Here is a 12119-nt window from a genome sequence, read left to right on the forward strand (position 1 = left end):
GCTATGTCTCCGAATTGAGATAAGATACTAAATAAATTAATATGAGTACATGAGTAGGAATGAGTCTGTAATTGAAATGTGGCAGTGAAAGCAAGAAAGTCCAGTGTACTCTGGAGAAAAAGTCCTTGAGCCAAAAAATATAAGTTCTATTAGTAAAGGGATAAATACCTAGGATCCAGGTGGACAGCAAAACTGGTATTGATGGTCTGCCAAAAAGTTAGAGTTTGACAGTGGGAATTTGGAGGAAGAAAAAATATATATAATCTAAGAAATTACTTTGGCCTAACCTAAATATCTGGCTGTCAGCATAAAGGACAAATGTGAAAGCCGTTGTGAATGTAAGAGAGACTGAAGGTGTTTTGTTTATTTCTCCCATCATTATTTCTGCTGTTTGCAAATTTCTGATGGAATCTGGGTTAGGTGGTTCATTCTTAGGCTGGTATATCAAGAGTGCCCATTGAAAGTGATAAGCATTAGCATTATTTCAATATTTTATAATAAGTACAAAGGGAATATAATCTTTAAAAATTCACTATGTTGTACACCTGAAACATATATTATACATCAACTATACCTCAATAAAAATTAAATTAATTAATTGAAACACAAGCACATACAAAACAATCAAGCTACTAGAGTCAATAATAAATTCTGCAAGGTTTCAGGAAACAGGCTCAATATACAAAAGTCAATTGTATTGCTATATAGAATATATATACATATATATATATACACTATTTATATACATTTATACATGGATCATTTAGATCCCTGACTTCAGACTATACTACAAAGCTACAGTAATCAAGACAGTATGGTACTGGCACAAAAACAGAAACATAGATCAATGGAACAGGATAGAAAGCCCAGAGATAAGCCCACACACATATGGTCACCTTATCTTTGATAAAGGAGGCAAGAATATACAGTGGAGAAAAGACAGCCTCTTCAATAACTGGTGCTGGGAAAAGTGGACAGCTACATGTAAAAGTATGAAATTAGAACACTCCCTAACACCATACACAAAAATAAACTCAAAATGGATTAAAGACCTAAATGTAAGGCCAGACACTCTCAAACTCTTAGAGGAAAACATAGGCAGAACGCTCTATGACATAAATCACAGCAAGAACCTTTTTGACCCACCTCCTAGAGAAATGGAAATAAAAATAAACAAATGGGACCTAATGAAACTTAAAAGCTTTTGCACAGCAAAGGAAACCATAAACAAGACAACAGGCAACCCTCAGAATGGGCAAAAATATTTGCAAATGAAGCAACTGACAAAGGGTTAATCTCCAAAATTTATAAGCAGCTCATGCAGCTCAATAACAGAAAAACAAACAACCCAATCCAAAAATGGGCAGCAGATCTAAACAGACATTTCTCCAAAGAAGATATACAGGTTGCCAAAAAACACATGAAAGAATGCTCAACATCATTAATCATTAGAGAAATGCAAATCAAAACTACAATGAGATATCATCTCACACTGGTCAGAATGGCCATCACCAAAAATCTAGAAACAATAAATGCTGGAGAGGGTGTGGAGAAAAGGGAACCCTCTTGCACCGTTGGTGGGAATGTAAATTGATACAGCCACTATGGAGAAAAGTATGGAGATTCCTTAAAAAACTACAAATAGAACTACCATATGAGCCAGCAATCCCACTACTGGGCATATACCCCGAGAAAACCATAATTCAAAAAGAGTCATGTACCGCAATGTTCATTGCAGCTCTATTTACAATAGCCAGGACATGGAAGCAACCTAAGTGTCCATCAACAGATGAATGGATAAAGAAGATTTGGCACATATATGGAATGGAATATTACTCAGCCATAAAAGGAAATGAAATTGAGTTATTTGTAGTGAGGTGGATAGACCTAGAGTCTGTCATATGGAGTGAAGTCAGAAAGAGAAAAACAAATACCGTATGCTAACACATATATATGGAGTCTAAGAAAAAAAAAAAAAGGTCATGAAGTACCTAGGAGTAAGACGGGAATAAAGACACAGACCTACTAGAGCATGGACTTGAGGGTATGGGGAGGGGGAAGGGTAAGCTGTGACAAAGTGCGAGAGTGGCATGGACATATATACACTATCAAACGTAAAATAGATAGATAGTGGGAAGCAGCTGCATAGCACAGGGAGATCAGCTAGATGGTTTGTGACCACCTAGAGGGGTGGGATAGGGAGGGTGGGAGGGAGGGAGATGCAAGAGGGAAGAGATATGGTAACATATGTATATGTATAACTGATTTACTTTGTTATAAAGCAGAAACTAACACACCATTGTAAAGCAATTATATCCAATAAAGATGTTAAAGAAAAAAAGTCAATTGTATTGCTATATAGAATATGTATATATATATATATACACACACACTCTTTATATACATTTATACATATATCCTTTAGATATATTCTTTATATGTATTGTAGAATACATATGTGCATTGAATACACATATATGTATAGAATACACATATATACTCTCTAATAAATATATATTCTACATATATAAAATGAAAAATCCAAAATGAAATTTAAGAAAACAATTCCATTTATAATAGTATCAAAAAGAATAAAATATTTGGGAGTAAATTTGACAAAAGAAATGTAAAATATATACTCTGAAAACTACAAAACATTGTTGAAAGAAATTGAAGAACACCTAAATAAATGGAAAAGGATTATATGTTCACAGACTAGAAAAGTTAATGCTGTTAAAATGGCAATATTTCCTAAATTGATCTACAGATTTAAAGCATTCCCTATCAAAATCCCAACTGGCTTCCTTGCAGAAATTGACAAACTGATCTTAAAATTCATGTGGAAATTCAAGAGGCCCAGGGAAGTCACACTTCCTAATTTCAAAATTTACTCCTAACCTACAGTACTCAAGATAGTGTGGTACTGGCATAAGGATAGATATAGATCAACAGAAAAAAATTGAAAGTGCAGAAATCCTCATATTTACAGGCAATTGCAGACAAGGGTGTCAGGAAAATTCAAGGTGGAAAGAATAGTCTTTGCAACAAATGGTGCTGGGACAACTGGACAGCCACATGCAAAAGGATGAAGGTGAACCCATACCTCACGCCATCAGCAAAAATTAACTTGAGATGGATTGAAGAACTAAATGTAAGAGTTAAAACTATAGAACTATTAGAAGAAAATATAGGGCTAAATTTTTGTGACCTGAGATGAAGCAATAGATTTTTATACCAAAAACACAAGCAGCAAAAGATAAAAATGGACAAAACAGACATCATCAAAATTAAGAACTTTTATGCTTCAAAGGACACGATCATGAAAGTGCAAAGACCCATAAAATGGGAGAAAAGTTTTGCAAATTATATATCTGATAAGGGATTTGTATCCAGAATATATAAAGAATTCTTACAACTCAATAGTAAAATACAGGTAACTTAATTAAAAATGGGCAAAGTATCTGAATAGACAGTTCTCCAGATAAGATATACAAATGGCCAAAAGGCACATGAAAAGATGCTCACCATCATTAGTCATCAGGGTAATAGAAATCAAAACCACAATGAAATGCCACTTCACAACCAGTAAGAAAAGCTATAATGAAAAATGCAGATGTAATGGTGAGAATATGGAGAAACTGAAGCCTTCATATGCTGTTGGTGGTAATGTAAAATTGTGCAGTGGCTTTGGAAAACTGTTTTGCAGTTCCTCAAAATGTTAAACACAGAGTTACTAATGACCTAGCAATTCCACTCCTAGGTATATATACCCAAAGACATAAAAACATATGTCTAGATTAAAACTTGTACACAAATATTCATAGCAGCTTTATTCATAATAAAGCCAAAAAGTGGAATAACCCCAATATCCATCAATAGGTGGATGGATAAATAAAACATACATATGTATACAAGTGAATATTATTGACCAATAAAAAGAAATGTCATGCTACAACATAGATGGACCTTCAAAATATTATGCTAAGTAAAAAAGCCAGTCACAAAGGACCACATATTGTATGGTTCTATTTATATGAAATGTATAGATTAGGCACATCAAGAGAGAAAAGTCATAGACTAGTGGTTGTCCAGAGCTGGGGCAGGGGTTGGTCTGGGGGAGTTAGGGAGAAATGGAGAGTGATGCTAATCACTCTTTTTGGAATGGTGGGAATGTTCTAAAATAGACTGTGGTGATGGTTGATCAATTCTATGAATATATTAAAACCATTCAATTGTATACTTTAAAAGAATGAATTGTATGAATCATACTTCAATAAAGTTGTTATTAGGAAATGTGGGCACAGATGCCAATAAGGTTGGTTACTAAAAATAATCATAAATAGAAAAATTTCAAGGACAGCTCCACATTTATCCCTTCAACATAGTCTAAAAGAATCAGCCCCCTTAATTAACTCACTGTAAATATAAGACTAGTGGTAAGTGTGTGGATAATGATAGCATCTAATAGATATTTAAACCAACACAATGGCTCGATTAGTTATGTCAACCTAAGATTAAAATGATGAGAACTTTCTAGTCTGCTTGGGCTACATTAAAAAGAAAATATTGTCAAGGTCAAAGCACTATTGGTATGAATAGTGAGCAGAGAGAATGACAATTCTCAGCACATTAAAAAAAGAGAAAAAGCCTTATGAATTGATACAGGTTAAATGCAAGAGGAACTATTTTACTTACCTAGGAATAAATTTATGAAATGTATAGTGTCCAAGACAAGGTAAAAGATGAAAGGTGGTAAAAAGGTAGTAAAATAGGTTCAAATCCTTGATAGATCCTTAGTGAAATTAGAGGTCTAGGGGTTGAGTTCAATGTCAAGAAGGATTAGAATCTTTTCCACAACCCAGAACGCTTGATGGGATGGAGGACCTGAGATGGTACATCTTACATATCTGTTTTGCACTAACACCTATGTGAGCCGTATTCCTTGAATGTTCCTTTATTGTGTGACTGATGTCTTGATAATGATCTTTCAGATTACCATATGCAAAGTGAACGAAATGACCAGTAAAAAGCAAACTTGAAGCTTCTGATGTGAGAGGGAGGTGACCCAGTGTCACAAAATAGACAGCTGAGGACACTGAGCATGACAGTAATGGTGGTTACAGCTCATTCCCAGGGGCCAAATAGAAAACTTCTACCGCAAGTCAAAATTCAAGGAGTGAGTACAGATTTTAAATGTGGCCACATACCTTTAATAATTCTTTTTCCATGATAATCCCCTCCTCCAAAGTAAATATTTAAAATTTCCCTACTGTCTGAATCCATGATAGAAGAAAATGCATGAGACATTGGGAGTTATTGGCCCATGAAAACAAGCCCCCAAATTATTTTGGACCATAAAGTCCAGAGTGTCTCAAAAATGAGAATTAGTAATAGGGCTTGCTGGCCTGCTCTGTTCAAAAGGATATACAACTTTCCTGATCAACAAGAAAGGGAGTCATGAATCCAAACCTCTGAAGCTGCTTCTAAGTAAAGGGGACCTGTGCAACTCTCTTGTTATACTTTAGTGTTTTGCAACCCTAGTTAAAATGTAGAAGGATAAAGATGCAGACATAGAGAATGGATTTGAGGACACGGTGGAGGGGGGCGAAGGGTAAGCTGGGACAAAGTGAGAGAGTAGCACTGACATATATACACTACCAAATGTAAAATAGATAGCTAGTGGGAAGCAGCTGCATAGCACAGGGAGATCAGCTCGGTACTATGTGACCATCTAGAAGGGTGGAATAGGGAGGATGGGAGGGAGATGCAAGAGGGAAGGGATATGGGGATATATGTATACATATAGCTGATTCACTTTGTTATACAGCAGAAACTAACACAACACTGTAAAGCAATTATACTCCAATAAAGATGTAAAAAAAAAAAAAAAGATGTAGAAATACACTAGATTACCAGACTCTTAAGTGACAAACAGAATGAAAATTGTCAATTCTCTTGAAAGATGAAATCTTCTATTTCAGGGACAGTCTATACGAATACTTTGTTTTTCTGTAATTCTTTTAAAATATGATTAATAAATACATACTTGATTAACAATGAACAGATCGTTTTGTAGAGATTTTCGACATCCACTGATTTTTTTAGAGCGGACATTCTTCTTCCACACGTTAAAAGCCTTCCATTTCCGGAAAAGTGAAAATACGGGAATCTTAGTGAGTTCTCTGTGATATAGATATTCTTGTTCCCATCGATCAATTTCGATAAATTCAATGTCATCATTATAAACATGTGTTACTGCATTTTTGCTAATAGTATAGTAGTCATTTTTACTGATGTTCTCATAATTCACAACCCTTTGAACAAATAAAAATTGGGGCAAGTGAATATAGTATTCAACACAAAATTAAGCAATTGCATTACTATTCTGTTTTAGAAAGATATAACATTTCTGGAAAACAAGTATTATTTAACAATTAAAAATATTCTAACAGACTACTTTTAGATTGAATAAATTACTCGAGAAAAGGGAGCTGCTTTTTAACAACAGTTGGACTTATTATAGCTCTTAAGGATCTCACAACTGTGGCAATATGCTTGATAGTTTCAGTAATGTGATTTTTACAAAAACAAATCAATTATGGATTTTTATGAAAGCTACATGGAAATAAGTTTTTATTTATCTTTGATTCTTTAGAAACTATTCAATAATAATAGTGTAAAAGAGTTTTACACTACCCAATATTGGCAGAATTATGAGAAAGATCAAAACAAGAAAATATGAACTAGATAAGATTAGAATCAAAACCCAGATTAAGCTTAAAAATGTCCAGTTTATCACATATCAAAATAATCGTTAACAAGAAATTGTTTTTTTCATCAAGGGTATTCTTCAACCTCATCCATAATAAGAAATTTATCAAGTAAAGAAGAAAAGCAAGAACGGGGTAAAAACAGGAGCAAGAATAGGAGTGGGAAACAAAGGAATGAGAATAGAAAGGGCTGATTCTCTAAAACTTCTTAAAATAAGAACTTAGACGGGAACACTCCAGTGAAAATCTACTGTTTCCCACGTCTATTTTCTCTTACAGTCCTTAACTCTGCATTCTGAACCTGAAGTTCATGGCCCTTGAGCACAGCCTTTAGGTCATCTGTGAGATCCCTGAAATTGCTGTATGTAAACAAATTTACGTACGTATGCATGATAAATTTTTTTTAAGGGGTTGGAACAAAATCTCATATGCTTTGGGTCTGTTAATCAAAAAATGACGAACCATTGGCAAAAATCATTTTTAGGTTTTAACTTCTATTTTTGTCTTAATAACACTGAGTAAGAAAAATATTTTTAAAATTAGGGCATACAGGACCAGAATGAAAGCAAACTCAAAGCAAGAGCTGTTCAAGTGAGCACACAAGGGAACTGGGGGAGCCGATGGTGCTGTGGAGTGGGGAGTCTCAAAGGCCGCTCTCCCAGTTCAGTGCCATAACAGAAGAACTTCAACTTGCTTAGCTCCTAACCGATGCCACTGCCGGACTCTTTGTCTGTGCTCTGGTTGACTCATGCCAGAAACATCTGGGAAAATGCCAGGTATTACCTGTTGCTGGTGAGGTGTATGGAAAATGTTTAAAATGTTTTTCCTTTTTTCTTTGTCAACAGCTTAAGATATAATTAGGACATTCTTCAGGTGATTCTCTACAAAGTGGGAGATTTCAACTTGTCTTTGAAACTGTAATTAACTTCACATGTTTCATTAACATCAATCATCAAACCAACCTAAAAGCAAGAACAAACACCTCACTGTGGCCCTGGTGTGTGTCTAGAAAACTCACCCTGTGTGAATCTATCTGCTACTAAAGGCCCTTCTAGAAGGTAGCAGATGTGGTCCATGATACTGAATTTTAACTTATTGGTGCTCAGTACCACTAAGAAATCCTTTTTATTTACATTTTCCTACCTATTCAAGATTCTCATTCTCAAACCACTAAGCCTTTTCCTCTACTACACATCTCTACACTGCACAGGACATACGAACACATGAGAGTCTTTTTTTTTTTTTGCGGTACGCGGGCTTCTCACTGTTGTGGCCTCTCCCGTTGCGGAGCACAGGCTCCGGACGCGCAGGCTCAGCGGCCATGGCTCACGGGCCCAGCCGCTCCAGCAGGCGGACTCTCAACCACTGCGCCACCAGGGAAGCCCACATGAGAGTCTTTTTGAAAGATTGGATCATCAGCATCAAAACCACTTGGGGTGCTTAAGAATCCAGATTTCTGGGTCCAACACAGAATCAGAATCTCTATGTATGAGACTCAAAGATTCTAGCTTAACAAGTTCCCTGCGTGATTCTGATACACAATAATGTTTGTAACCACTGAACTTTATTTGAAAGCAAATAATGTTTGTAACCACTGAACTTTTTTTGAAAGCAAATAAACAACAACAAAAACATGGTGGGGACAAGGTGAGTTCTCTCTTCTACCTTCAGCTTGAAAATCTCACACCTTCACTGTGTTTTATCCCCTTGAGTGTATCTCTCAGGATTTCACCCAAACAGAGGTGGAGAGGTTTCATAGCACTTTTTTCTACCTCTCCTGGCATTTGGCTACTTTTCCTCTGCATCTAAAAATATGCAGAAATTCTCTTTAACTTGTAGAAAGCTTCCCTTTAGTTTAAAGAAAGTTTTTTCTCAACCCTGCTGCCATTTAACTTAGAATCCCCTGTCTTCTTCCTTCTCTTAACCTTCCTTTATGATGGCCATATCCTCCCCATCCATTCCTTCTTAAAGTTTCTGAAAACTAGGCTTGTTCCTCACTACTCTAATGAAATGCTTCTCTTGAAGATCAGCAGGGGTTTCCTTCTAGCCCAATCCAGTTGGTAGGCAGAAGGGGCAGTGGGGTCAAGGAAATCTTTGCAAAAATTAAGAAGGCCTATGCCCAGCTCTCTGGAATCCTATTTTCCTTAGACTTTGCAGTTTGTTCCCAAGAGGTTGAACCCTAAATATACTCCTTGGATTCCTGTGCTTCATTCCTCACACTATAAACCTCAGTGCTCAGCTGTTCCAGGAGTTGATCCACTACTCCTAAGTGATGGCTGCCTTTTCAGCACCTCTTGGCATTCAGAATTCAGCCTCAAACTTCAGCTGCCTCCTTTGTTATTATTTTTTTCTTTTTTTTTGGCACCGTGCAGCTTGAGGGATAGTTCCCCAACCCGGGATCGAACCTGGGCCCTTGGCAGTGAAAGCACGGAGTCCTAACCACTGGACCGCCAGGGAATTCCCTCAGCTGTCTCCTTTGGATGTTTGTACCGTAAAGGCCTTTCTTTGAGGAAATAACCAGAAAAATTAGTCTTCCTTTAAGATGTAAAAAGAGAACTTAACTTTCTCAATTGCTGTGCTCTAAAATTCCTACTTTGCTGATAAAGAAGATGACTTTATGACCCAATTAACTAAACAGAGATCCTTGGAAAGTTAATCAGACTGAGAAGAATGTCTTGAATAAAATTTCACTTAACTATGCTTTACTGGAAAAAAAATATCTGTAGCGTTTTCTTGCTGCTCAGTGTAGAATCATGGAATCCTTTGTCAAATTGTTTTGCCGTAGAAACTGTCTCTGTCCATCTGAAATGAAACTTAGACTCAAGGCTTCTATTAATGTCTAAAAGGATGTGTCACGTGTAGAGAATTGCATGGCTGATTGTGGTAGGTCATCAATTGTCCTGTTCTTGTTGATTTCAGACAAAACTCAAAGGAAATCTACTGGGGGCCTAAAAAACATGATTTCTCCTCTTAGAATTAATTCTTAATTTTTCTAAAACAATAAGATCTCAATGTGAGTTGTTATTTCAAACAGCATCTCTATCTGTTGTTACACTTTGCAGTGATGGAAAATGCATCTGTTCATTTTTAAACTGATCCACTGGACTAAGACTGCAGAAGCATGGTTTGTCTCATGAGACCCTTCTGCTCAAGAACTCTGAACAGCCTATTGCTTATATCAGTAAAGCCAAATTATTCTGCTGGGAGTTTGTGGCACCCTCCTCCTGTCTCATATTAGTTCCTTCTCTGTGCACACACTGCCCTTTTCAACTGTCAGGCTGTTTTCCAGCTTAGGCTGTGCTAGAAGGCATACATATGTCTTTGTCCACCCTGTTCCCTTCTCCCATCCTGATTTCTACAAACAAGAGAGTGATTCCTTACCTGCTATAAGGTACTGGGTTGAATTAGATGAGCTCACGTGGCCCTATGCAAATTTAAGTTGTCTCATTATTTTAATTATTACACAGTTTTGATCATTATGATTTGAACATATTTATTGGACAAAGGGAAGCAAGCAAGTGCCTGGAAAGAAGTTAGCTATTTCCTGAGTTTTACTTTTGTAAACCTCAATCTGTTTGATTATGGTCAATATCATGATTCAGTATGCATCTAGATCTAACCTGAACTGGAGAAGAGAAATGGCTTGGTTTGCTTCTGGTTTGATTAACCAGAAATGGTAAAATATCTGATAAGTAACTCCTTTTCACCTAGAAAATTAAACAAAATGGTAAGTAAGAGGAAACTTCCAAGTTTCTTCAATAAGAGAGTGCTCTAGGGTCAGTGGTTTTCAATATATGGTCCTTGGAATGGCAGCATCAACCTCATGCGGGAATTGCAAATTCGGAGGCCCCCTCCAGACCTACTGAATCAGAAACTTGGGGGTTAACAATCTATGTTTTTGCAAGTCCTTTAGGGCTTGCTGGAGAACAATTGCTCTAGGTCCATGGCCTACAACTCTGGTTGAATATTGGGAACATTTGATGAGTTTTAAAGAAATGATGTTGCTTGGGCTCCACCACAAACCAATTAAATAAAACTCTGGGGGTAGGGCCTGGGTGATTCTAGCAGCCAAGGCTGAGAACCACTGCTCTAGATTCTTCAAATTTCTGTATAAAATGAAGTAATCACCCACTAAATTGTCATAGCTCCAAAACGGTGCCTGTGTGTATGTGTGTATGAAGGAAGGGTAGGGAGACAATCCGGTGATCCAAGTGATGGATGATCCAAGTGAAAATACTAAGGACCTGTAGTGTTTCCACTTGCTGACTGACATTTGACTTGATTGAAGTTTCTTCATGGACTAGCCCAAGAAAACTGTCATTGTGTTAAGCAACCTAGGGAGGTTTCTGATAATGTGGCTTCAAAATGATCTGCTCCTGATTACATAACATATATGCCTCATTATAGAGTTTTTTATAATTATGACCTCACATGGAAACTAGAATGCTTTCACTTGAGAAAGTTTCAAGCTGGCATTCACCTGTGTTTTCTGTTCTAGGCTGCTAAATATGTGATCTAGCTGAAAGGACAGAACGGCTTTAGTTTGAAATTTAAAAAGCTGCCTAAAAAATTATTTTAGCATAACAGGCTTAGAAACTACTGGAGAACCAACTTGATCACTTAGAAAGTAATATGGCCTGAACCCAGTGTGGACATTTTTATGGTCCTAAGAGCCCAAGTCACATAACTATATTTCACAGAATCCTAATCCCAACAGATATCCCACAAGAAAAGGTTCTTTGGTTATATAGGACAGAAATGCATAATTATCATATTTAACCCAAGGTTTATCAATCTCAGCACTACTGACATTTGGGGCCAGATAATTCTTCACTGTGTGGGACCATCCTGGGAACTGTCAGCTGTTTAGCAGCATCCCTGTCCTTTTCCCACTCCATACCAGCAGCACCACTCTTTCCAGTTGTAACAACCAAAAATCTCTCTGGATGTTGCCAAATGTCTCCCAGGGGGCAAAAAATCTTCCAGATTGAGAACCAGTGATTTAACTTGATGTTTCTCAAATTTACATGATCATAGAACATGTTTTTTTTTACTATCCACCTGTTAATATCACTTAGGTCTTATGATCCAGGAAATACACACTGGGAAATACTTAGGTAGAGGAGACATTGTGTCCTCTTTCTTGGCTTTTCTCGGACCCTAAATATGCTCAGGATTTAGGAGGACTCTGTTGTACATTGATTTCTAATGACTTTAAAATTGAAATTGCACAGAAGATTAAATCATCGAATTGAAAGATGGAGCATCAGACATTATTCTGAATTTCCTGTCTGCAAATCGCAAAACACTATCAAATAGAAAAGTCCTTAGTATATCTGTACCTCAATT

The 12119-nt window shown here is 36.7% G+C and overlaps 1 protein-coding gene across 1 annotated transcript in view; it reads right to left on the reverse strand.

Moving 5' to 3' along the window:
• DNAH6 (dynein axonemal heavy chain 6) overlaps window positions 1-12119 on the reverse strand; it is a 294154-nt gene that overhangs the window by 244853 nt on the left and 37182 nt on the right. Inside the window, exon 4 of the mRNA XM_022556141.3 lies at window positions 6047-6314. Within this exon, the coding sequence (XP_022411849.2) occupies window positions 6047-6314 (268 nt within the window). The remainder of the gene's footprint in view (window positions 1-6046; window positions 6315-12119) is intronic.

The sequence above is a fragment of the Delphinapterus leucas genome, chromosome 13 (genome assembly GCF_059928025.1).
Source record: "Delphinapterus leucas isolate spDelLeu-1000000601 "Yukka" chromosome 13, BTC_Dleu_Yukka2, whole genome shotgun sequence".
Taxonomy (NCBI): domain Eukaryota; kingdom Metazoa; phylum Chordata; class Mammalia; order Artiodactyla; family Monodontidae; genus Delphinapterus; species Delphinapterus leucas.